Source organism: Eschrichtius robustus, chromosome 7 (genome assembly GCF_028021215.1).
Source record: "Eschrichtius robustus isolate mEscRob2 chromosome 7, mEscRob2.pri, whole genome shotgun sequence".
In the NCBI taxonomy this organism is placed as follows: domain Eukaryota; kingdom Metazoa; phylum Chordata; class Mammalia; order Artiodactyla; family Eschrichtiidae; genus Eschrichtius; species Eschrichtius robustus.
In genome coordinates, this window is record NC_090830.1 from 108901388 (window position 1) to 108927458 (window position 26071).

Genomic DNA, 26071 nt, shown 5'->3' on the forward strand with positions numbered 1-26071 from the left:
ACAAGTCAGATGTAAAATGATCAGTTCTAACACTATCTCAGAGAAACCCTGCTTCTTTCTCTTCGTCTTCCAGAGAATTTTGCTTTAATTAATTCAACAAATTTATTGTCAGACATTATTCCAGGCATTTGGGATACATCAGTGAACATAGCAAAGACCACTGCCCAAGCTTACAATTTAGCAGGCAAGACAAACAGAAGACATAATGAGTAGATATATTGTTTGCTAGCAAAGGTGATGAATGCAATGGAAACAGAACAAGAAGGGGAACCAAATAAAGAAGTTTTTTTTATTCCCATGAGCCAACTTACCTTAGTGGACAGGAGGATAGAGAGAATGAGAGAGAAGGAAGAGATAGGACAGGACTTTGGTTTTTTGTTTTGTTTTTTTTAAAATGTGGATCTATTTTATTTAATTTATTTTTTGTAGGTATTCTATTTTCTATTGAGGTATAGTTGATTTACAATATTCTACTAATTTCAAGTATACAACATATTGATTCAAAAAATTTTAGATTATACTCCATTTAAAATTTTTACAAAATATTGGCTATATTTCTTGTGCTGTACAATATATCCTGTAGCTTTCGTATTTTATACATAGTAGTTTGTGTAAAAAACTCTTAATCCCCTATGCCTATTATGCCCCTCTCCCCTTTCCTCTCCCCATTGGTAACCACTGGTTTGTTCTCTATATCCGTGAGTTGATTTCTGTTTGTTTTTTTAAATAAATTTATTTATTTATTTTTGGCTGCATTGGGGCTTTGTTGCTGAGCTCGGGCTTTTCTCTAGTTGCGGTGAGTGGGGTCTACTCTTCCTTGCGGTGTGTGGGCTTCTCATGGCAGTGGCTTCTCTTGTTGCAGAGCATGGGCTCTAGGCGTGAGGGCTTCAGTAGTTGTGGCCTGCAGGGTCTAGAGCTCAGGTTCAGTAGTTGTGGCGCTCGGGCTTATTTGCTCTGCGGCATGTGGGATCTTCCCTGACCAGGGCTTGAACCCGTGTCCCCTGTATTGGCAGGCGGATTCTTAACCACTGCGCCACCAGGGAAGTCCCTGATTTCTGTTTTGTTATATTCATTCATTTGTTTTAGTTTTTAGGTTCTAGTATAGGTGATAACATATGGTATTTGTCTTTCTCTGTCTGACTTATTTCACTAATCATAATACCCCCCGGATCCAGCCATGGCAATATTTCATTCTTTTTTATGGCTGAGCAGTATTCCATTGTATATGTATGCCACATCTTCTTTATCCATTCATCTGTTGATGGGCACTTAGGTTGCTTCCATATCTTGGCTCTTGTAAATAATGCTGCTATGAACATTGGGGTGCATGTATCTTTTCAAATTAGTGCTTTGTTTTCTTCAGATATATACCCTGGAGTGGAATTGCTGGGTTATACGGTAGTTCTATTTTTAGTCTTTTGTGGAACCTCCATACAGCTTTCCATGGTGGCTGCAGGACAGGGCTTCTGTTTTTTGCTATAAACCCTTGTCCCTGGTTGGAATTTTAAACTAATTGCATGTATTACTTTGATAAAAATAAAAATTAAGTTCAAATAGTGCTGTAATTATATTGGTGTGTGAGGGTAGCAGGGTGAGCTAAGTTCTCTTTTGTCACTGCAGAAAACAGGACAAGGTTTCTAAAGTTAATAAGTCAAGAAATAGAACTGCAGGCATATCATTTAGCAAAGTAAACTTCTGAAAAATCAGAATTCAAAGCAGAAATAGCTAAAAGAGTGAAAAGTCATTTCTTCCGAAGAAATGACTAGAGGTAGGAAGGCGTAAGGTAGAGTAGGCAGGGGACTCTTGCCTTTTATTATAAGCCTTTCAGTATGTTTGGATTTTTAAAATTATAGTCATGTGTTACTTTCACAAAAAAAAAAAAAAAAACAAACGCATCCTACTGAGCCCTGGGAGGTCCACAGAGGGGTGTCTTGGGGGCTTCTATAGGGTGTGAGGGGGTGGGAGAGTAGGTAAGTTCTGCCCCCTTTCATGCAAATCCACTTTCTTTGATTTTTTTTATACCTGACTTTCATGCAAGGTTTTGTTTGAACAAAAGTTTCTGCAGCTGAAATTGGTTTGAGCTCCATGATCCCTTTCGGCTCTCATAATTAACGATGCTTTATAAGCATCTATTACCCTTATGCTTATGCCTATGTACTTCCTCAAAGAATTTCCATCACTTAGAAGCCTTGCAGTCTCACCCCAGTTGGCTATGGTTTGAAGTGACTGGTGAGTTCGTTGCCAGTTTGCTTGGTATGGAGGTGAGGCGCTGCAGTCGATAACTGCTCCTCCAGAGGACCTCTGGAGCCACTCTCAGAGCAGGGGTTCTTTGGGAATTCTGCCGGGCCTCCAGCACGGTGGCTATCATAATGAGAGGGATGCGCTTTAGCTAATAGTCCCAGTATCTGCGGCGGTTTCTCCTGGGGTAGCTGTGAATTCTTATGGAAACTTGCCTCCCACTCCACGTCCTGTAAAAGAGAAAGGAAGAGGGAGAGAGGGAGAGAGAGAGAGATGGAGAGAGGCTATGAACGAAAAAAGGGAGGCAACCCCCCATGAGCTTAGTCACCTCCTAGTGACTCCACCTACAGACATGTGTCATGGTCTGCCTGCTCTGATACTATTTTTAGGGCAGGTCCCTTCCATTCATGTTTCTAGGGCCTTTGCAATCATCCCTGTTGCTGCCTGGCAGCTGCTTTCCTGAGTTTGAAGTTCCAGAGGTGCTGTGTTTCCAGGAAACTTTCATGCCTTCTTGCCTTTTCACACTGTGTTCCTTCATCTGCTGTCCGGGGATATGACACTAATACTTGAAGTCCAAGCTCAAATGTCATGTAGCTTGTAAAACTTTTTCTGGACCCCAACTCCGAAGAAACTGTCTTCACCTTAACACTTATCACAGAGCCTGGCCATCACTTGATTATAGTTTGGTGTCCTTGAGGGGTTTAAAACATCCCATGGTCATCTTTCTGTCTGGCATACAGTGGGTTTTTAGCGTCTGCTCACTGAATTAAATAAAAGCATGCTTGCTATTATTTTCTGTGCTTTAGGAAAACTTGCTTGGCCTGGAAGAAACTTTGCTGTGGGAGGATCTTTAGCAAGCATCTAAATAAATCTTTTCCCATTGTCCTCTTGAAAGACCAGATTTGGAAGAGTAGGCTACACTTGGAGGGATCCTGTCTGGGGAGGGAGACTTGTTGCCACCAATTTACAGATCAGAGAACTGAGGCTCAGAGAGATTGAGACTTACTGATGATCAGGTAGTGAACAGCAGAAGCCAGAGGTTGAAACCCATGTCATATGACTCCAGGGACACGGTTTCCTACCGCACAGTTCCTCGTAGTCTCCACAGTGTGCTCTGAGATGACACCATTTAAGACTTTTCAGACCACAATTTTCCCCCCAAGCATTCATGCAATTGTTTTCCTTCCAGACCCAAGTGCTGAGAATCTCTATCACCCTCCTGCTTTTTCTTCATTTCCCTGAGATTTGCTAGCTCTTTCCCTGTCTCCCCTGCAGTCTGTAGGAGTTCGTTTCCCTCTCATCTCTTTGCAGGTATCGTGATTTCCAAATCTCTCAGTTGGTTTCTTTTTCTGGCTGTGGTCCTTTCTGGGGAGACTTTCCAATGCAGCCGAAGATTAGAGGATGATAACACTGAATTAGTTAGTGGATCTCCTTTGATGTTATTTTGTGGGCAAACATTAATTTATGACAAAAACATCAAAGAGCTAGGCTCTTGCATACAACTGGTTTGTCCCAAGGCAGCTGGGTAATAATGATCAGTCTGATTAAATCTCAGCATCTTCTCCTGCCTCCAGAGTTAAAGCCCAAATGACTGGAGTGTGGGAACATCCCATCCTGTAGTATCCCATCACAGCCTCAAGTTAGCACAGTATGAAACTCTCCTCACTCCGAATGTGGATCTCTCTCCATAGCCTCCCCTTTGATGCCTCCAAGACTTGAGGTCTGTCAAGACTGTTAGAACAACCCTGGAGGCAATGTAGTGATAAAAGGCTGGGGCTGTTAATGTCTTTTTCCAGTCAGAGGAGCTGGATATTCGAAGGGATCATTCCTCTTTGCGTGGATGAGCTCAAGGTTCTCTCTAGAGTCCTAGTCCTGTAATTTCAGTGGTAAGGAGAACTCTCCTTGGGCTATACGGGAAGGTGCCAGCACCATGCTTGGCACATAGCAAACTCTCCATACATAATGGTTGAATGTACTTGTTGAGAAAGGTCATGAAGCATGAAAGTCTATGGCTAGTTGAAGAGGAATAAGGTGTAGAGCTCAGGTCTTTGCTTACACTACAAAACCTCCTAACCCACTTATGTCTGTGGCCTTTACTCTGCTTCTTCCACTGTATTTGTGGTGGAAAATTGTCTGTGCTCCTTTCCAGAGCCACCCCTTCCATGTTTGCCCATCCTCTGCTGACCTCTTAAGGGCTTGCTTCTGCAATTAACCCTCTCTTTTCTGAGCCATCAATGTTTCCCTCTCTAGTAGATTATTCCTATCAGCAAACAGCAAGCTCTAATGTCTCCCGTCTTCGAAGAACCTCCTCGGCTTCTTCTTCTCCCTCAAGCCACCGCGCTACTTTTCGCTCTCCTTTACAGCAAAATCTCTCTAAATAGTTGTCTACGCTCCCAGTATCTCTACTTCCTCTCCTCCATTCTGACTCTCAAACCCACTTTAATCAGACTTTCATCCCCATACTCCACTAAAACAGCTCTTATCAAGGTCACCAGTGACCTTGCTGCCAAGTCCAGTGGTCATTTCTCAGTCCTCACGTTATTCTACATGTAAGCAGCACTCCACGCGGATGGTAAGGCTCTGTTACCAGGTTTTTGCTCGGCTCCAGGACATCACTCTCTCTTGGGTCTCCTCCTACTTCATTGGCCACCCTTCTCAGAATCCTTCTGTCTTCCCAACCTGTAAGTAACGAAGTACCCAGGATAGGCTCTTTATTTTATTTTATTTTAAAAATATCTTTATTGGAGTATAATTGCTTTACAATATTGTGTTAGTTTCTGCTGTACAACAAAGTGAATATATGTATCCATATATCCCCATATCCCCTCCCCCTTGCACCTCCCTCCCACCCTCCCTATCCCACCCCTCTAGGTGGTCACAAAGCATCGAGCTGATCTCCCTGTGCTATGTGGCTGCTTCCCACCAGCCATCCATTTTACATTTGGTAGTGGATATATGTCATTGCTACTCTTTCACTTCGTCCCAGATTCCCCTTCCTGCTCTGTGTCCTCAAGTCCGTTCTCTACGTCTGCATCTTTATTCCTGCCCTGCCACTAGGTTCATCAGTACCATTTTTTTAGATTCCATATATATGTGTTAGCATACGGTATTTGTTTTTCTCTTTCTGACTTATTTCACTCTGTATGACAGACTCTAGGTCCATCCACCTCATTACAAATAACTCAGTTTCATTCCTTTTTATGGCTGAGTAATATTCCATTGTATATATGTGCCACATCTTCTTTATTCATTCATCTGTTGATGGACATTTAAGTTGCTTCCATGTCCCAGCTATTGTAAACAGTGCTGCAGTGGACATTGTGGTACCTGTCTCTTTTTGAATTATGGTTTTCTCAGGGTATATATATGCCCAGTAGTGGGATTGCTGGGTAATAGTATTTTTAGTTTTTTAAGGAACCTCCATACTGTTCTCCATAGTGGCTGTATCAATTTACATCAGGATCAGTTCTTAAACATTTTTTTCTAGCTATAGTCACTTCCTAGATAATTTCATCTAGACCCATGGTTTTAAATACCATTCACATACTGATGACTCCTGAAGTTATATTTCCAGCCCTCTACCTCTCCCCTGAACCCCAACTTCCTACTCTACTAAGGTGTATAACGTGCATATCAAACTTCCAACCTAAATCAACTAAGCACATCCAAACTCTGTATTCCCCATTCCTACTCAGCCCTTAGTCTTCCTCCCTCAGTAAATAGCAACTCCTTTCTTCCAGTGGCTGAGACTTCAAAACTCGGAATCATCTTTAACTCTCTTTCATACTGCAACCTCAATCTATCTATAGGTCCTTTCAGCGTTACCTCCAAGTTGTATCTAGAGTCTGGCCACTTCTCACCCCACTGCTCCTACCCTAATCTAAGCCACCACCGTATCTCGCCTGGACTACTCTAACAGCCTCCTAATTGGCCTCACTGCTTCTATCCTTGCCTCCCTGCCAACCCTAGCATCCAGAGTAATCTTCTAAAAACTGCAATTAGATAATACCACGCCTCTACTCTAAATCTTCTAAGGCTTGCCATCTCACTTTCTGAGTGGAATCCAAAATCCTTATGAGGGCCTACAAGTCATATAAAACCTGGCTCCTGCTACCTCTCTGATTTCAGCTCCCATCTCTCTTCCCCTGGCCCACTCCAGTCTAGCTACACTGGTCTCCCTGCTATTCTTTGAACACGCCAAGCCCACTCCTTTCTCGGAGCCCTTGTACTCTGTCCTCTAAGCTTTGTCACTCTTCCCTCACATACCTGCATGTTAAATTCTCTCACTTCCTTCAGGCCTCTGCCCAAATTTCACCTTAACAAAAAAACTTGCCCTGACAATTTTTTCTGAAATACCCCCTCCCCCCATCTCTCTCTCTCATTACCATGCTTTACTTTACTTCTTAGTGATGATTACAACTTGACATATTTTATACTATTTGCTAATCTGTTATTGATTGTTACCCCACTAATATACATTCAATAAGAACAAAGTCTTTGTGCATTTAGTCGTCGCTGTATCCCAAGCTCCTAGAAAAGTGCCTGATACATAGTAGGTGTTCAACAAATATACATAGAATGAATGGATTGGTTGAATGCAGTCACCCAGATGTCTTGTCTTCAAGTGAAGAGAGTGGTTTCCAGATAGTTGTCTAATTCATATGATCGAAACCACGTGTGAGGAACTGGGAGAGGTGTACATGGAGATCATCAGATGTGCATTTATTTATTACCAGAGACCACCATGGGGTTCACAGATATTTTCAGGTTACTCCTTGATGCCAAATCATTTGCTGGACTATAAGGTGAAGTGAAAATCTGCCTTTAACTTCTTTGGCATGTCATTATCCTTGGGGACTCAGTGTGTTCATCTGTGAAATAGGCAGTTGGAGATGTGGGTATATTCTGCCAATTTATAGTCTACAGTGTGCTGGAGGGAGGCGGTTCAGCTGGGAGGATCAACCACACACGCTCTGGAGCTTGACTGCCTGTGCTTGAATCCTGCCTCTGTTCCTTACAGGCCACATGACCTTAGGTAACTCACTCAGTTTCCTCATTTGTAAAGTGGGAATAATAAAATGATAATAATAGCATTTAGTTCAAAGAGTAATTGTGAGGATTATATAAGATAATACATGTAGAGCATGTAGGATATGGTCTGGCACACAAGTGCTCAATAAATGTTAACTATTAAAAATGAGATGTTCTGGGGGAAGTTCTGAGGGGTCATTGCTATTAATGTGTTTTAGGGGCAATAAGCTATCCTAGAATATTAGATGATATGGAATCTTTAAAAGTGTGATAATAGGTTTTGCTAAGATGTATGTGGGTCATTGGCTTGGAGGAAAAGGGAACATACATTCCTGGCTCTGTACTCTGCATTGTGTGTAACTCTGGCTATGAAACCCTAAAAGATGGACCAAATTATCCTTGGGTTGTGATCAAGCATGAGAAATTTCCACCCTGAGGAAAAATATTTGAAGTTTGCAAAATGAATGCTGGATTTGGTAGCCCATGATGATGATAGTGAAAAAGACATTTGAGGGAAGCTGTGAAAAATTTGGTATGACCAAATACATCTATATCAAGAAAATGAAGAGCATTGAGCAAAAGTCACGTGGAAGGAAAACCTGAGGAATACCACTCTACATGAATGTAAATACTGCTTATAAGAAATCTGAAGAATCTTATAAAAGCCAGCTCTGTGGAGATTCCCCCAAGAGCAGGTTGGAGAAATAATGACCATATCAAGCCTATCAGAGACCAGGGTGGCTGTATTTTGTGCTGGAAAACAATATTTCCATAACACCAGCAAGTTGGTGTCTCTGAGTGAGAAAACTTGGAAGACTGTAGGTAAGCCAGGACGAAGATAATAAGCATGATAGTGGGAGCTTTCCTGTCAACAGTTTTGATCATGTGAAACGAAATGGTGGCATCAAAATAGAAACTTCTCTCCCTTTAAAGCTATAGATAAAATTTGAAAATACGTTATCTATAGGTTTATAGATAAAATATGGACTTTTCTGCTTCTGTGGACCATACATATGAGAAAATGTGCAACACTAAAGAAAAGTCTTTCAACATGCTGTGGCTAGTATGAGTATCATCTTTGTGGTTATCTTCGGTAACACTGATAATTTCCGGTAAATCTTGTGTTTGTAATAATGAAAAAAATGTGATAATAATATTGTGATTAGGTAGGAGAATGCCCTTATTCTTAGGAGATACATGGTGAAGTACTTAAGAATAAACCCTCACAATGTCTGTCACTTACTTTCTAATAATCTAGCCAAATATATCTCTATGTTTCTGTGTCTATCTATCAAGCAAATGTGACAAAATGTTAACAACTGTTGAAGCTAGGTGGATAGTATAGTTTATTGTACTATTCTTTCAATGTTTCTGTATGTTTGAAATTTTCAAAATAAAAGGTTGAGGAAAAAGAAAGTACCCTAGAAATAGTCTAGTGAAGTCCAACACTCATTTTACAGAAAGAAGGTCAGGTGTGAAGTAGTTACCTAAGGTCATGCTGCCTGAGGCAGGACCCAGGTCTGCTGGCTGCCCATGGCTCCCTGTGTGTGGGTTGCCCCTGTTGACCCTTAGGCAGCTGTGAGCTGTGGAGGAACATATACCCAGCTTCCCCTCAGAGACCAAGGGGTGTATGGGTGTGTGAAAGGGCACCTGTGTTGGTAGTTCCTTTTTGTTTATTAAGCAAATAGATAGGTCATCTGGTAGAAAGGTGTGATGTCGAAAATGTGAAAGAGGCACCAGAGCCAGACCTGCCATCCTTAGAGAGTGGGCGTACCCATGTGGCACCATCTGCTTGTGGTTTTTGATTGGCGATGGTGGTGTGTATGTCAACTCTGGGATTTCAGAGGAGAGAGGGAAGAGTAAGGGTTGGGGGCAGGGCCAGGAAAAGCAGCAAGGAGAGGCTGGCTTCAGTTCTGGAGCTCCCTGAAAGAAGGGACCCCAGGGTATCTCTGGGGATGAAACAAGGGTACATATTTAAAGAAAGGAGATGATTCTCTGCGGTCTGCAGCAGCCTCCTCTAGCTAATAGGGTTCAAGGCAGTGAAAAGGAGAGAGGGGAGAGGAGGGAACGTCCATGCAAGCCTCGAGAGGGGGCCACAGAGAAGAAACGGAAGAGAAAGAAGAGGAAAAAAAACACAGACGAGGCAGCCTGGGCCACGATGGGGGAGGGGTTGGGAAGAAGGGTGTTGGAAAGGTAAAGAGCCCGCACCTGGGGGCCTGCGAACGAGTCGAGGACCCTCAGCCTTGGCAGGCTGGAGTGTCTTTCCCCAGAACGGTCCTGCCTCTCTCTCCTCCGAGTCTGCAAGTCCCTGGAGGCCTCGGTAGCGAGCGCCGAGGTCCTGGCTCTCTTACTAGGGGGAGGGGCAGGCAGGAGAGGCGGGGCCTCCGGGCCGGGCAGGAGCGGAGCTTCTGGCCGCGGGCGGGGCTCCTCTCCGGCGGGCGGGCGCCGGAGTCCGGGGCCGCCGCTTTCCCCACCCGATCTGCCGAGGCGCCTGGCCCCTCCTCCCCCCACCCCCCACCCCCCACCGCCCCCACGCCCGCCGCCCCTGTTAAAGATAAACCGGGCCGTTGCGTGCAAGAGCAGCGGCAACCAGCGATCGGGCCCGGAAGAGCCTCGGGTGAGGCTTCGCCTCTCCGGCCCGGCGCCCTTATCAGCACCGCGGAGAGCACAGTGACCGTCTCCAGGACCTAGGCGCCCGCCCGCCCAGCAGCCCACGGGCGCACGGGTCTGCGGCGTCCGCATCAGCACCGCGGACAGCGCCCCGGGCCCCGCCTCGTTGCCGCCAGCCCACCTGCTCCCCGAGTCAGCACGGCGGACACCCCGCCTCGACGGGCCCCGCAGCTGCTCGGCGCTGTCAGCGCCCCCGGAACATGGCCACTGAGGTAGGGAGCGAGCACCGGCCCGCAGGCAGTGCCCGGCTGCTGTGGGAACAGATCCCCGCTAGGGGCGGGGAAGGAAGACGGAGGGTGGGGTAGGATGGGATGGGGTGGTTTCCCGGATGGGGTCCGGAAGGAAGGCGTGGGGGAGGGGCGAAGTGGCAGGGGGGGAAGAGAGGGGCTCCTCACTGGAGCTCATTTCACCCCTGGCGTGTCAATCTTCCCCCTCGGAGTCCCGAAGCTGTCCGCACCACTTGTTGGCACTAGTGCCAGGGTTGCTCCCGGGGCCTCACCTGGGGTTTCCCCTTCCCATGGACGGCAAGTCCTGAAACCACTTCCCTAGAGGGCTGGAGACGAGCCTGAGCCAGTTTTAGGGGAGAGAAGGCGGCTGGCTGCTGTTGCTATGTGGTGCAGCCATCCAGCTTCTGAGCCCAAAAGCCTGGCTAAGGGATGACAGACCTACCTTCACATCCGCCATTTCCTCCGCGGGGGCAGGGGGACAGGAGGGGACAAAGAATCCTCAGGTCAAAGCCCCAAATGGTTGGTTTTCATGAGCTGCCTGCACCAGTTCAATTTTGCATATTACCCTTTCTTGCTTCTTCACCCCTTTTGAGTTTCCTGTACCAGAAGACCGCATTTCCCTTGTGTCTGATGGGAGGAGCTGCCTTCTTCAGGGTGTGCCTATAGGTGTGTCACCTTCAAGGGACTTGAAAGCTGAACCAAGGACCTATTGACTGAGGGCAGGATCTATGTGCAGTGCTTAAGAGATCAGGAATTACCTCCTCTACCCCCTCATTTCACAAGGGAAATGGAGCTCTTTATATTCCCACTTCATAAGTGGTAAAGCTAATACATGAAGGGGAGGACCTATTTAACACTCACACAGCGTGTCAGCAGCAGAGCTGAAAGTTTCTTCTTTGAATTTTGGAGTGGAACCCAGGACACCAGATTTCCCCAGTTCTGAGGTTGACTTCTTTTGTGGTGTTTCCCCATTTCCCACCCAGCTGGAACACAAGCCAGGGGGACAGCAGAGGCTTTTGAATGATCCTATGCAGTGCCTCTGGGCATCCTGCTGAGCAGCGTGACATCAGTACCAAGTGTTACTGTTGTTATTCTGCTGTCGTCGCCACCACAGAACAAGGTGCAGTTGCTTGGCATCACTCGGCTTTCTGACAAGGCACAGGGTTAGCTAGGAGAGCTCGTCCCTCAGGACCCTGTGAGGGGACAAGCCCTGCGCAGACCCATGGAGCCTGGTTTCTAGGGTGGAGGAATGCAGAGTGCTCAGAAAGTGCCAGAGATACTGAGAAGAGGAGGAAGAACAAAGGAGAAATGGCCAAGGAGCTGGTCACGTTCCAGACAGGGCTGGCAGACTGCAGCAGAGAGGCTGCTGGTGTTGGACAGGAAGGGGAGACTTCAGACACGTGGGCACAGTTGGGCCAGCAGTGTGGGCAGAGAAGGTGGCCACATCTGTGATGAGGCCCATTTGTCCCAGCAAATCTCCCTCTCAGGTCTGCTATGGTTCACAGATTCTAACCAGCAGGCTTACATCTCTAGGTCGAGGCAGTGTTTCCAGGAGGCTGCCGTTAGCCTGCTGTTAGCTCTGCTATAATGCTTCTGTGAATATAGCATTTTCCTGTATACAAAGCACTATCACACGAGTGATCTTTGAGCCTTAGAGCAACCCTGTGAAGTAGGTGAGGATAGTGTCATTATCCCCAATTAACAGATGAGACAACTGAGGCTCAGAAGCTTGCCTAATCCCTGTGAAGGAGCCAAGGAAGGCATCATTATCCCATTTTACAGATGATGCAACTGGAGTGCTGAGACTTATCCAAGAAAATATGGCTAAAAAGTGGCAGGGCCAGGACTAGAACTTGAGTCTTCTGCCTCCCTGGCCAGTGCTTTGTTTGCTGCATCCAGGTGTATCCAATTAGCCAACTGTGTTGCCCAGTAGAGAGTAGAGGACTAGGGGTCCTGACATAGACTTTGATGGGGGACGGATGCAAAGGAGTTCAGGAAGGTCTGGAGTATGGGGACTCAGGTACCCTGACGGGCCTGGCTGGTTCAGCTTGAGGGCAGAGGGATGGAGGAATGCCCACAGGGTTGAGGGGCCGAGGACAAATATTGCCCATTTCCCAGTTTGGCCTTGGGTGGACTCTGATGGCAGCACAGAGAGAGGAAGCCTTCGCTCTGCCAAGGCCCAGGGCGTTCACATTATCTGGGCTGCAGAGCGAGTCATTTTCCCCAGGCTGTTCTTACTGTTAGGACTGAGTTAAGATTACCAGGAAAAACCTGTTGGGAGAAGGCAAACCTCATGCCAAGCTCCTGTGGCCATCCTCTTAGGATTCTGAATGGGAGGTCCTCAGCTCCAGCAGAAAGTGTTTTGAGAGGAGGAGAGGAGAGAGAGGGAGAGAATTGAGAAAGATTGGATATCCCTGGATCCCTGGATGGAAAGCATGGAAACTGGATATTTTCTACTCCTTAATTTCTGTTTAGGAGTTAGTGTTAGGGGAGGGGTGTGTGTGAGGACCTCAGAGAAGGGATGAAGCCTCCTGAGCCATGCACTGACCTCATTTGGAAAACTGTAATGAGCCCATTTCCTGCGTGACAAACCTCTGCGAATGTGTGTCATGGGAGCAGGGTCTGCCCCGGAAACCAGTCCAGATGGCCAAGGACAACAGGGAAATGCTTGGCTGGGAGGGCCTTGTCCAAGTGGTGGAGTTTGGCCCCTAAGAGATTTTTTAATGCACCCAAGTAGCATTAGCCAAGAAACGCACTGGAGGTTTGATCTCTGAGGCATGAAATTAACAAGCAGCAGACAATGGGCTGGGCTGGGGCTCTGGTGCAGCCTGAGAAGGAGGCCCTGCGCCTGGGTTTCCATCCTGAGGCCCGACTCGGCTGCCTGTGACTCATGATGCTCACTCCTCCTCCACACCCCAGCCAGGGAGGATGGTGTTGGCTCATCCGCTGAACCTTCTGATTCTTGAGTTGAGTCTCAGAGGCGTCCTCTGGAATTAGTTGGTTTTTAATGAGGATGGAGATGTGGGCCAGATGGGGCCTCCTGTTTGTCTTGGTCCGACCTGCCTGGGAGTGCTCATCTGCACTCCGGTGCTTGCTCCTTCCCACCTCTGCCAACTTGACTCTGTCAAGTGTACAGACCCTAAATGTGAGACCTGGGATACCCACTCTCCTGGCAGCCTCCTTTGCCCTGCCACGCAGTTCAAAAATTGGTGTCAGCAGATCTCACCACTGATTTTCTCTTTCTTCCTCATGCAGTGCCTCTTGGTCCTGTCCTAACTCAGCTGCCAGCAGCCTAGTAGGGGATGGTGATGGGAGGGAGGGGAGGGTTGAGGAAGGTGAGAAGTAAGAGGCAGGAGACCCTGCCTTGCCTTAGATCCTACTCTTCACTAACTACAGATGAGTTACAGTCTTAGAGTCTGTGTGCTCTAAGTAGATCTGGGAAACTAGGGCTCTGGCATATAAAGTGTGTCTGATACCATCCTCTAGCAACTCCTCAAGACCCCACAAACACTCTCCAGGGAGGGAAGAAGATCCCTAGTCATCCAGAGCCAGGACAGTGTTCTAAGGCTCAGGATATTGTTGGGTTTGGAAAGGGTGTTGACCCCTCCCACTCTGGCTACTTGAGAACACATTGATAAAAGCCAAAAGGAAATGGGACGGTACTATGTAAGGTAGCACCCTAAAATCTTAATGGTGTAATAAAATAGAGGCTTATTTCCAGGTGGTTCTCCTCTAGGCAGTGATTCAGGGACCCAGGCTCTCTTCAGCTTGTGGTTCCACTATCTTCAACACATGGCTCTCTTGGTTTCTGTGGGAGGTGAAAAAAATCACAGAGGAGTGGTGGTCTTTATGAGCCAAGCCTATATATGACATTCATCACTTCCATTCGCATTCCATTCAGTCATATGGCCACACCTAACTGAAAGGGAGTCTGGGAATTAATCTAGCTGTGTGACCAGGAGGAAGAAGTGGCTGTAGTCAACAGCTAGCCAGTCACTAGAGACATATACCTTCATGGTAGCACACAGTATGTGTACATTCAGTCACAGACAAAGGAGGATATTGGAGGGGAAGCAGCTGAGCCCATTTCAGAATGGCTGAAGCACTGTTCTTTCCTTTTCTTTCCATTCTCACCATTATTTTTCTTAAGTTAGACCCACTTTAATTTTCCCCTGGAATACTACAAAGATAGTCATCCCTCCACCTGGCCCCCTACCCCAGTCATGCCCATTTCCCATGCACCAATCATGAAGCTACCAGAATGATCCTGCTGGGGCTAGGGGAATCCATCCTCAAGATCGACAGCCTCATGTATGTTGGTTTAGAAGGTCGGAGGAAGGTCACAGCCCCTTCCTTTTCCTTCAAAAATACAACCATATGAAACCTTAACCAGACAGAGCAGACACACTGATGAATAACATTTTTATATTACCAAAGCATTTTTTATTTTTCAAAGCTATCATAGGATCCTACTAAATGTCAAGGGGACTCCTTCAATTAAAACCTTGATTAGGGGAATCAAGGACTGTAGGAGCGCTTATACATTATTTCATCCAATCACAATACTTTAGGATCACACTCTTCCATAGAGCAAAATTCACTTGGATTTAGGAAAGTCTTGTTAGCACCATCCCAGGACCTTGATCTACCTATCATCTGATCCTACTACCACACTGAAAACCTTTCTCTCTTTACTTATTCTTCCCCCAGCTCTTAAGCAATTTAAGTATCTTCTATCTTAAACCCTCCGCTCTAGTAGGAACTTGTCAAGCTCTTTGTGATCTAACCCTTGCCTTCTCTATACTCTCATCATCTACTGCTCTTATCTGCTCTGCAAACCAACTTCAGTCTTGCTGAAATCTGCCTCCAGTCATTGGCGTAGACCTTGTTCTCTGCTGTCTCCGTTATTTTGCACAATCTCCTCCCTCTGGGTTGCCTTTTCTTCCCTCCCTCACCCCCCCTCCCCGCCCACCCCCCACCGCTGGTAGCTCCTTTATGACTCCACACAGACCTCAGGGAGCCTTTTCTGAGAAAGCGTTTCTGGGGGAGATGCTACTTCTGGGCAGCATTTATCACAGTCTGATTCATTGTATATTTACTTGTCTTCCTCCCTGGGGCTCACAGACTGTCTTTTGCTCAGCATCCCCAGAGCCTGGCAACAGTAGGGACTCAGTAAATGAAAGCTGAGTGACTGAATGGATTCACCTTAATTACACAGGATGAACTGGCTGTGTTCACTCTGCCTTTGGGGCTTGGGCTCCACGTGGTTCCTATGTCTGGAATATTTCACCCAGTGGGAAGCTTGTCTCAAATGTGGGTGATGGAGGCTGGAAGTGGAAGAAAGAGGCCCTGTTCTTCTGTGGAATTGAGCCCACTTCTCTGAAATGCTAGAGTCTGTGTCAACGTCAAGTTTGCAGGTGTGGACAAGGGACAGAAGTCACCCCACTCCTTCCTACCAGGGCAGGAGATTTCTTCATTTTCTGGCTTCAGCCCACTTTATCCACAATTTTCTCTGGGAAATTTGGATGACCGTGGGCCCCTTCTTTCCTGTGATGAGAAGTGCTGGACGTGGAAACAATCTGTGGTGTCTCTGACTTAAGCCATAACCTGGCCTGAACCCCAGTCTCCCTCTGAGTTCATGGGCGCATCACATCTTCCTTTGCCCCACAAGCTCCCCTCCCCCAACCCTGTCAGCTCTACTAGGCGGGATGGGTCCGAGGCATCAGTCTCGTCCAGTGCTGGGGTCCCCAAGCCACAGCCTGACAAGCTGTGAACGTTTGATACTTGCTGAATGAATGAAAGAGTGAAAGACCCCACCATGCATATGTGTGTGTGTGTGTGTGTGTGTGTGTGTGTGTGTGAGAGAGAGAGAGAGAGAGAGAGAGAGAGGATCTGGGCCAGCCACCAGGAAGTGTTTTCCTCTCGTTAAAATTTGTTCCTGGCTCTGTTGGTGGTTCCAGAACCTCTCACTTTGGCTCAGCTTTGGCCCTGCTTCAGGCTTTTTCTAGGTCTTTTTGGGATAGCTAGAGGCATCTTCTGGAGTAAACTCAACAAGCCTGCTTCCCGCAACCTTCCTTGAACACTTGTGGGATGGACAAGTTGTCCTGGTTTGCTGGGAACTTTCCTGATTTTAGCAATGAAAGGCCCACACCCCAATAAACCCCTCAGTCTTGGACAAACCTAGAAGGATGATCACCTTGAGTGCGTGTCTCCTGAACGTCTCCCCAGGTCCACAATCTGCAGGAGCTCCGGCGAAGTGCCTCGCTGGCCACCAAGGTCTTTATCCAGAGAGACTACAGCGATGGGACCATCTGTCAGTTCCAGACCAAATTCCCCCCAGAGCTGGACAGCCGGGTAAGGATGTCTTTTCCTAAAGTTGGATCATAGACTATGATGGAACTGAGGGGCTTATTAGAATACGTATATTTTTCCAGGAAAAAAATAGTATAGGAAACAACTTGCTCAGCCACTTCAAGTGGAAGAACTAAAAAATGTCCCTAACACTGTCTTGCTGTCACCTCCTAGAAAGTTAGAGCTGAAACACCTCAGACATTTTCTAGTTCAGTGGCTTTCAAATTTCAGAGAATCACCTAGAGAGCTTGTCAAACAAATGCAAATTCCTGGCTCTTATTGGAATTTGCTTATTGGATGATACTAGGTGTCATCAGAGATGCTGACTCAGTTGCAGGACTGGGTTCAGGAATCTCTTTTTAGAAACACTTCTCAACCCCAGCTGCACATTAGAATTTCCTGGGGAGCTTAAAAAAAATCTCAATGCCCAGACCACACCCAAGATCAATTAAATCAGAGTGTCTGGGACTGGGGCCCAGGCATCAGCATTGCTTTAAATTTCCCTGGGTGGTTCCCCTGTGCGTCTGGGGCTGAGGATCTTAATTTTTAACGAGGAATCCCCGGGTGATGTGGAACTGGGTGATTCACAGATCCCACTTTGAGAATCTCTGGTCTCCTAGTACAGTGATTCTCATACTGGGCTGCCCGTTAGAATCACCTGGGAGCTTTCGAAAAAACCTTGCAGGGCGTCAGCTTGGGTAGACTAGGACAGTGGTAGTCTTTGCTGCTCGGACCCGCCCTCTCGCTTCTCAGACCATTTGAATCAGAATCTCCTGGAGGCGAGACCTGAGCATGCCTATGTTTCAAAAGCTGCTCAGGTGATTTTAGTGTGTACCACAATTGAGAACAACTATGCCCTTGAACCAAAACTGTGGTCTGTGGACAGGCAACGTCAACGTCCCCTGGAAACACAGAATCTCAGGCTCCACCCTGCATCTACTGACTCAGAATTTGCATTTTAACCAGATCCTGAAGTTATTCGTATGTGCATAAAAGTTTGAGAAGCATTGCATTAGTTCATCCTCTCTTTTAAGAGAGGAAACTCAGGGCCAGGAAGAGGAAGTGACGTGCCAAACTGACTGAGGGCCGAAAGGGCCTTGGCGTCCGACTCTCTGCTTTTTCACAGTTTCCTTAGTGGGTATAGATAAAACCGGGTGCCTGGGTGATCAGAGTCTTGGCAGGGAAAGCTTAGAGACCTGGAGGAAGGGCTGGAGGGTGCTTGTCCCTCCTTCTCCCCACCTCGGACAGAGGGGAGAGCCTGATGGTCCATCACAGGGTCTGCTGGTGGCATCAGAGGCCGTCAGCCAAGGGCTCTGCCCACAGCCTCCCGCTCCAGCTCAGCTACTTGGTTGTTTCATGGACCAGTGGCCCCCTGCAAGGCATCAGCTCCTTCTGCTGAGTTTTGCTCCTGGTCCTGGGTGTATGTAGCCCTCATCCCAGGCCTCCTTAGAACCGGCCTGGGGTTGGGGGAGGGCAGAAGAAGGACCATGACCTTTCATTCAGCAGCCCAGGCAGATTTGAATGAGTTTGGGAGGGTGGGGCAGGGGTGGCCTTTGCTGATCTGACCCCTAAACAGCTTTTGGGGAGCCATGTAGATCTCCTCATCTTAGCATGCCTCTCCTTTGGGGCGGGGGTGATCCCTGAGATACAGCAGCAGGGCTTGGGTCCCAGACAGGATGGACATAATTTTCTCTATATGTTCACTCCAGATCTTTATAGAAGTAGTGGCTGGGAACCCCAAAGCTTCTGACTATTTGGGGGGAGAGCTTTTGTCCTAGACAGGAATGGGAGGTCCCTAACCTTATGTGATGGGCAGTTCTGGTCCTGTGGGGGATGAATGGGGACGGGGGTGCTTAAAGAAGGTAAAAAATGGGATGAGAGACACTCTGATACCTACTGAGTTTGGAGCATGACCTTCCACTCCAGGCTCCAGTGGAGGGCTGCATGGTGAAGAGCACAGACTCGGGTCAGAGCTGTGTAAACTTGGCCCAGTTCACGCAGCATTCAGCAAGTATTTATTAGGCACCTACAATGTACTGGACACTGGAGATGTAGGAGTGAACACATGGAGCTTATTTTCTATTAGAGGATACAAAAAAATTTAAAAAGCAACAAGAAAATATGTAGATGGTAACAAATACTGGAAATATAAGAGAGGAGGTCAAGTACAAAGGGGGAGCTGGGCAGAGGATGTGGGGTGCTGTCAGATAAGGCGAGACCTAAGGGGAAGTAAGGGAAGAACCAGGGCAGGGGGTGTCTGGGGAAAAGTACTGCAGCTGAGGGCACAGGCCCAAAGGACCTGAGGCATTTTCAGGAAGCAGTGGGCAGTCGGTGTGGCTGGAGTGAAGAGAACAGGAGATGGGCTCAGAGGAGTTGCAGGGCCGGGCCCTGGAGGGCCTCACAGGCATGTAAGGACTCCTTGGATTTTACTTGGAGAGAGATGCGGAGACTTGGGAGGCTCTTGATCAGAGTTATGACATGATCTGACTTTAACAGTCTCCCTTGGCAGGGCTGGGGGCAGGGAGACCACTTAAAGAGGTCAGAGATGATGGTGGTCTGGACCATAGAGCAGAGCTTCCATCAGGCTTCTCCTGTAAAATGGGGGTGGGAGTCGTACTTCTCTGATAGGATTGTTATGAGGGTTAAACGAAAGAATATATAAAAAGTGCCTGGCACATAGAACGTGCCTAATAAATATTAGCTATTATGGTTATGGATGCAGGCAGGATAGCTTCTCAGTTGTCCAAATGCATGGGGCTGTCCTGTTCTGGGTGACCTGTCTTTTTCTTTTTTAATTAATTAATTAATTAATTTTTGGCTGCGTTGGGTCTTCGTTGATGCGTGTGGGCTTTCTCTAGTTGCAGCGAGCGGGGGCTACTCTTGGTTGCGGTGCCCGGGCTTCTCACTGTGGTGGCTTCTCTTGTTGCGGAGCACGGGCTCTAGGCACGAGGGCTTCAGTAGTTCTGGCACACGGGCTCAGTAGTTGTGGCTCGCGGGTTCTAGAGCGCAGGCTCAGTAGTTGTGGCGCATGGGCTCAGTTGCTCCGCGGCATGTGGGATCTTCCCGGACCAGGGCTCGAACCCGTGTCCCCTGCATTGGCAGGTGGATTCTCAACCACTGCACCACCAGGGAAGTCCCCTGGGTGACCTCTTAACTGGGAAGAAGTGCCTCCTCCTGGAAAGACACTCCTGAGGTCTTACCCAATCAGCCTCATGCTCTCCAAACGTGGAGGGCCCCCACTAATCAGGTCCTGAGCCCTCTCACAGCCATCACAATGGTGTATGTGTGTGTGTGTGTGTGTGTGTGTGTGTGTGTGTGTGTGTGTGTGGCAAAGTCACTGGAATTCCTGCCTGATCCACTGCAGAAAATATTCACATCTTGGATTTCGTGGGAGTTTTCTGTTTCCAAGGGAGGTCAAATAGTCATTCTTACTCCCATTTTACAGATGTGGAAACTGAGGTGAGAGTAGTTAAGTCATTAGTCCAAGGTCACACAGCTAGCTGATGGCCAAGTCTGGACTGGACCCCAGGTCTCCTGACTCCCTGTGTGGCGCTCCATGCGCACCTGCAGCCTCGCCGGTCTTGCCTGTGTGCCGCCAACCCCAACGCTGGTGCGGCCCCACCACTGCCACCTCCAGGGAGGCTGACCTGGGCCTGGCTCCCTGTCCCTCTCTCCCTCCAGATCGAGCGGCAGCTCTTTGAGGAGACTGTGAAGACCCTCAACAGCTTCTACGCAGAGGCGGAGAAGATTGGGGGCAGCTCCTACCTCGAGGGCTGCCTGGCCTGTGCCACGGCCTACTTCATCTTCCTCTGCATGGAGACCCACTATGAGAAGGTGGCTCCTTCCCCCACGGCCCCACATCCCCTCCCCCAGGGCTCCTGTGCTCCACCCTCATCCTCAACCGGTCCCTCTCCTTGCAGGTCCTCAAGAAGATCTCCCGATACATCCAGGAGCAAAACGAGAAGGTCTTTGCCCCCCGAGGCCTCCTGCTCACAGACCCCGTGGAGCGTGGGATGAGGGTTATATCCTTTCCAGCTGTTCCGTGCGAGGGCACAGAGCTGCCGGCCAGTGGGCCCCTGGTGAGGCTGCTGGGAAATGGGACCACCTTCTGGGCCTCTGTTCAGGGATTTCCTAGGGTTCCCCACACCCCTAGTCATTGGCCCCTGCCTCCACCTCAAGTTAGTTCTGTTTGTGCATTTTAGGCTTTGCTTTTATTGAGCTGCATTTAATCAGTGCTTAATACATGCCAGATATCATAGTAAGTGCTTTGAAAATATGAATCCATGTACTTCTCATAAGACCCCTATAAAGTGGGTAACTCTTCTTATTGCCTTTGTAGCTGACCCTGGCTCAGGGCCGCCCAACTGGTGACCGCCAGAGCCAGGATCTGAGCTCAGGCCCACTCTTCAGTGCTCTCGCATGTAACCCTCATTGAAGCCCGTTCAATGAGCAGGTCCTGTTGTTGCCCTTTCGCAGATGAGAAAAGTGAGGTCTCGGTGAGAGGCTGGCGTTCGAGAGGGTTATAGGTCTGCTCACTCCACCTGGTCAAGGTGTACATACATCCTGCCCCCCAGTCAGCAGCAGAGGGTAGAATTGTTTAAAAATAACTTTTACTGGAAAACTGACAGGAAAAGAGTGAAGAAAACTCAAATCCCAGAACCTCATGCTTACAAAGCCCAGGGAGAGGCGCTTCTCATCTTTGCGACTTTACTATGTGCCAGGCATTGTGCATTACATGCTTTATTTCATTTAATCCTTGCAGTAACCCCAAGATTCTATTATTATCCCCATTTCACAGATGAGATGGGTGAGCTGAGATTTGAACTCAGGACACCCAAGTCCTCACACTTCCTGTGCAGTAACACCCACTCTTGGGCACATCCCCATCCTGGGGTACAGTGATTAGACCCACTAGAATGTAAGCTCCTGGTCTTGGCTGTGCGCAGGATCATCTGAGCTGAGTGAGTGCAGGTGCGAGGAGGGGCTTGGGTCTGGCTCCCCGGGCCTCTGAGTCCTTACTGTCTGGGAAGCAGCACCAGCTCTGCCTCCCGCTTCCCTGCTGGCCCCCATCAGCCAGTTCCTGTCCGCTTGCATCCCTCCTTAACGCCGCCCCAGATCGAGATCTCCATCTATGAGGACCAGTGCAGCAGTGGCAGCTCCAGCAGCGGCAGTAGCAGTGGCAGCGGCAGCAGCAGCGGCGGGGCGGGTGGCCGGTGACTGGCCGAGAGTCCCTGCAGGGAGGTGTACGACTGGACTGAGGGCCCTGCGGACCTGTGGCGGCTCCGCTACCAGAGCACCCGCTTCTGAGTCGTTCTCTGGGCCCACCCTGCTGCCCAGGGCAGGAGGGAGGGTGACCTGCCCAGTGTTGCCTGCGGGCCATCAACGGCGCCCCCTGCCCCTTGCCCCCTGGCAGGACGGTCCACTTCCTGACCTGGCTCTTACCCGACGGGGCTGGTCTGGGTCACACAGAGGCAGGTTTTCCAGGGGGAGGCTGGGGTGGGGACAACACAATTTGGACAGCGCTTCTCTTCTGCAGCTCCCCTCCCAACACCCCAGAAGAGGATCCAGGTCTGTCACATAGAGACTTCCCATCCTGCACGATTCCTCACCCCAAATCCCGCATCCACCAGGACTCCCTCCCTCGGGGCCCTGCTCCCCATGGCTGCCTCCCAGTGTCTGCTCTTTCTGATGCCACCACGGGGCCTCTGCCTGTCTGTGACCCTGCCTCCACCGAATTCAAGGTCTGGGGAGACAGGAGTGGTCGGCCTACGGGCGCTGCGGTGGGGAGCTCTTCAGCCCCCTCCTGACCTCTTCTAGACTCATGGTGTCCCTGTCCTCCACCCAGAGCCTGGAGGTCATCTTAGCCTTGCCAAGAAGCGTCCAAGTCCTGTGACTTTGCAGGCTACCAGGTGCTGGTGGTGGGGCACATGGCCTGGGGCTCTGGGAGGTTATATGGGGGTCTGGAGAAATGCCTCATGGAGAGATGTAGCCCTGGGGGGCTTAACCTCCAGAACTGGAGCCAACTTCCTGAGATTAGAACCTGCACGTGTGTGAGAATGAGTGTGTGTGCACGCAGGCACATGTGTAAGTGCACATATGTGAGTGCACTATGTGCATGAATGCACCTGTGTGTGAGGGCAGGTGTGTGCATGAGTGCATGGTGAGTGCACTTGTGTGAGTGTGTGTACACATGTGTGTGTGCATGTATGTGAATGAGTGCACTTGTACGTTCCCCTTGGCTGCTGGGCCAATGACTGCCCCTCTCTGCATCCTGTCTTATCTCCGTGCGCCACGGTCTGTCTGCTTCCCTGTGTGGGTCCAGCCTGTCCCCCTGTAAATAAATGTCCTAATGTCCCTTGCCCCTTGCCTGGGCTGCCAGCTTGGCTCTTCTTCCTGACCTCTCCCCTACCTGCAAGGTTCTCCCCACCTTCTGACTGTACTGTGTACATTCTAACAAAAAAGAAGTTGGGGTTCTAGGAGAACAGAGCCAACCTTCCAGGGCCTTCCGTGCCCCCCTCTCAGTCCCTCATGACAAGGCAATGGGGCCATGGACACTGCATATTCAGCCCGCCCAGGCTCCGGGGCTCTCTAAGGCTGTGTAAGTGAGGCTTCTTTGGAAGGTCAAAGGAGCTGCTAACCTGCAGGGGAAAAAGGCAAATTCCTTTCTTGAAAGGAAAGAGGGGTGTCCAGCCAATGAGGCCCTGCCTGCCGACACCCAGCAGCCCCATCCTGGTGCCTGAAGATGGACAGAAGGAGACTGCCTGCCTCAGCCAGCAGGAGGTGCTAGAGTGGATATGAAAGACCAGCTAGCCAGGTAGCTTTCTGGAACCAAAGAGGGGCCTGATTTTCTTTTGGATGCAGGAGCAGTGTGTAGGAAAGTTCCAGGGAGCTGGAGAGGGCAGCCCAGCCCCTGAGCCTAAGTGGGTCCTGGTCCAAGGATGCCCCGGGTGAGCTTGCAGCCCAGTGGGCTCCAGCACAGCCCCTACCCCTATACCCACCCTGGCCCACCGTATGGCTGGGGCTGACCTGTGCGTCTCCTGTGGGAGGGCTGGGCGTAGGCAATGTGGTGGCCTTTTGCTTTATTATTTCTTTTTCCAATAAAAGGACTTGCCTAGCTTGAGGCTCTGTGCTGCTTCTCTCCCCCACGGTGATGGGAGGCCAGATCTATGCCCCAGGACCACGGCGAGGGGGTGTTTGGCCGCCCACCCACCTCACACCGAGGAGGCAGGGCTGAGTGTGTTCCTGAAGAGGCAGCACCCTGACACGGGCAGGACGGGCCCTGTCTTCTTGGAGCTTGCAGTCTAGTGGGAGGCAGACACTCTGCGTCCCTAATCTGGAGCCTTTATGCGGCCCTGGGATCCTTAGGTGGGGGGAACAGGTTGGCCTGAAAGCCAGGTCAAAATCAAGTCATGGATTAATTAAATACCCATTTCTTGAGCTCATATCTGTTCTGGGTTGGATCACACAGGTCACTCAGTTCTAAAGAAAACTATGCGGGTGGTGGAACCTAGTAGAGTTGTGTCTTGGCTTTTATAAAACTAAATAACATTTAATGAGCACCTACTGTGTGCCAGATACTTTGCTAAAACCATGTGGCACAGGTGTGGGAGGGCATTTAAAGTCATCTAAGTGAGGCAGAATGGAGGCCCAGAGGGGGTGAGTGACTTGCCCTAGGTCACACAGCTGGTTGATGATAGTGCCAGGTTTAGAACCAAGGTCGTCTCCTGACCCAGTGCTCACTCTGACACTTTGGGGATGACACGCAAATGGAAGTTGCCCGAGGGTGTAGGATGGCTGGGGTCACACATTCAGGTCTGTGGGCCAAGAGAGGATCCCACCAGACCGTGGGGACAATGGCTCCACCTCTGGGTGGGAGTCTGGGGGGACCCTCTCTGAACAGGACCCTGCGTGGCTTCCCTGCTTGTACTTTCTGCTCCTAAGGGGCAGCTAGACTTGCTGACTATGCTGAAACCTGGGGTGTGGGTGGGTTGTCACAATGGAGGCTGTTCTTTAACATGCGGGTAGGTTCATTTTGTCTGTCCTGTTTGCAACATTATTAGTAGTAGTAATAATAAACAAACAATAGTAGCTAACATTTATTTAGCACTGACTATGTGCCAGGCACTAGGCTAAGACTCTACATAATTCATCATTCAATCCTCACAATGACCCTCTGTGGTGTGGACTATTATTCCCACTTTACAGATGAAAAGACTGAGGCTCACAGAAGTTAAGTAACTTGCCCAAAACTATACAAGTAGAAAGTGGCAGAGCTTGGCTTTGAATCCAGACAGTCTGACTCCAAACTGTGGGGAAGACGATACCAGCTTCAGAGACCCCCTCAGCCATCCTAGGGTGAGGATTTGGCAGATAACCCAGGGAAGGGCTTGGAGCTGTGCCTGGGCTCCAAGGGAGGTCTGGTACCTTCAAGCCCAGGGCATCACGGGAGTGTGGGTGGTTGGGCTTCTCATGGGCGTGCGGGGCACACAGGGGCAGCTTGGTGAAGGGCAGTGAGGGGAGAAGCCGGCTGAGGCGTGGCTTCTCTGCCTGGCTTTCCTCTGCTGGCTCAGTTATGGGGGAAGTGGCAGCCATATCCCTGCAACCTCCTTGCCAGCCAGAGACAGGCCCCATCAGGCCCCAGGAGCAGAGGAACCCCCAGGCAGCTCTGGGCTGCTGCTCCCCCATCACTGTTCCCTGACTCTGCTTTCTGGCTTCCTTTGGCCAAAGGCAGGGGTGTGTGCGAAAACCACAGGGTTTACAGAAGCTCGTGGTGCCACCGAGTGGTGGCATCTTGCACTGCACCCCCAAATCAAAGCAGATTGGGCCAGAGCATCTCAGCTGCTGGGAAACTTCTCTGCGACCCACAAACAAGCAGCCGCTCCCACCTGCAAGGACTTTTCTGTGACTTCCAGAGTGGCATGGGGCAAAGATGGAGTCCAGTCTGTGGTGACTCTTTCTCCCTATGGCCAGCCACTGGGGTGCTGCCTTTCTCCTGGGGGTCTTGCGGCCTGGGAAACCCGACCTCCCTTCTCCATAGCTCTGGAAGGACTTACAGTGCCGAGGTGTCTGGCAGGAGGCACCCACACCTGGTTTTGGCTTTATTGTTCACCATGGGTGAAGGCAATGCAAAGAGCACCCCAAGTCAGACCTGAATTGGAGCTCCGGCTTCATGACAGTTGCATATGGTGGAAAGACCTGGAGCTTTAGTTTCCCCAGCTGTAAAATCGGGATACTAATACTTTACAGAATTTCCTAGACCTGTGCTTCTCATCCTTGGTCGTAATCAAAGTTATCTGGGGAGCAAGAAAAACCACTGATGCCTGGTCCTGTCCCCAGGGATTCTGATTTCATTGTCCTGGGGTGCAGCCTGGGCATCAGGAGTTTTAAAATTTCCCCTAGAGATTCTAGTGTGAAGGCAAGGTTGAGAACCCCTGGTTTCGATGGTACCTAGAGCCTATGAGCTTTTCACAGGCCTCTGAAGATATCTGAGACCTGAATGGAAAAGTTGATTGGTTCCATGAATTCAGCCAGACACAAAATGAGTATGAACTCTA

The 26071-nt window shown here is 49.3% G+C and overlaps 1 protein-coding gene across 1 annotated transcript; it reads left to right on the plus strand.

Annotated features, from left to right (window-relative positions):
• Positions 1–10139: 10139 nt before the first annotated feature.
• On the plus strand, positions 10140–21734 carry GOLGA7B (golgin A7 family member B). Its single transcript, XM_068549002.1, has 5 exons — positions 10140–10151; positions 16395–16520; positions 20199–20351; positions 20438–20554; positions 21633–21734. Exons 1-5 carry the CDS (start codon positions 10140–10142, stop codon positions 21732–21734), a joined length of 510 nt encoding a protein of 169 aa, XP_068405103.1.
• The last annotated feature ends 4337 nt before the right edge of the window (positions 21735–26071 follow it).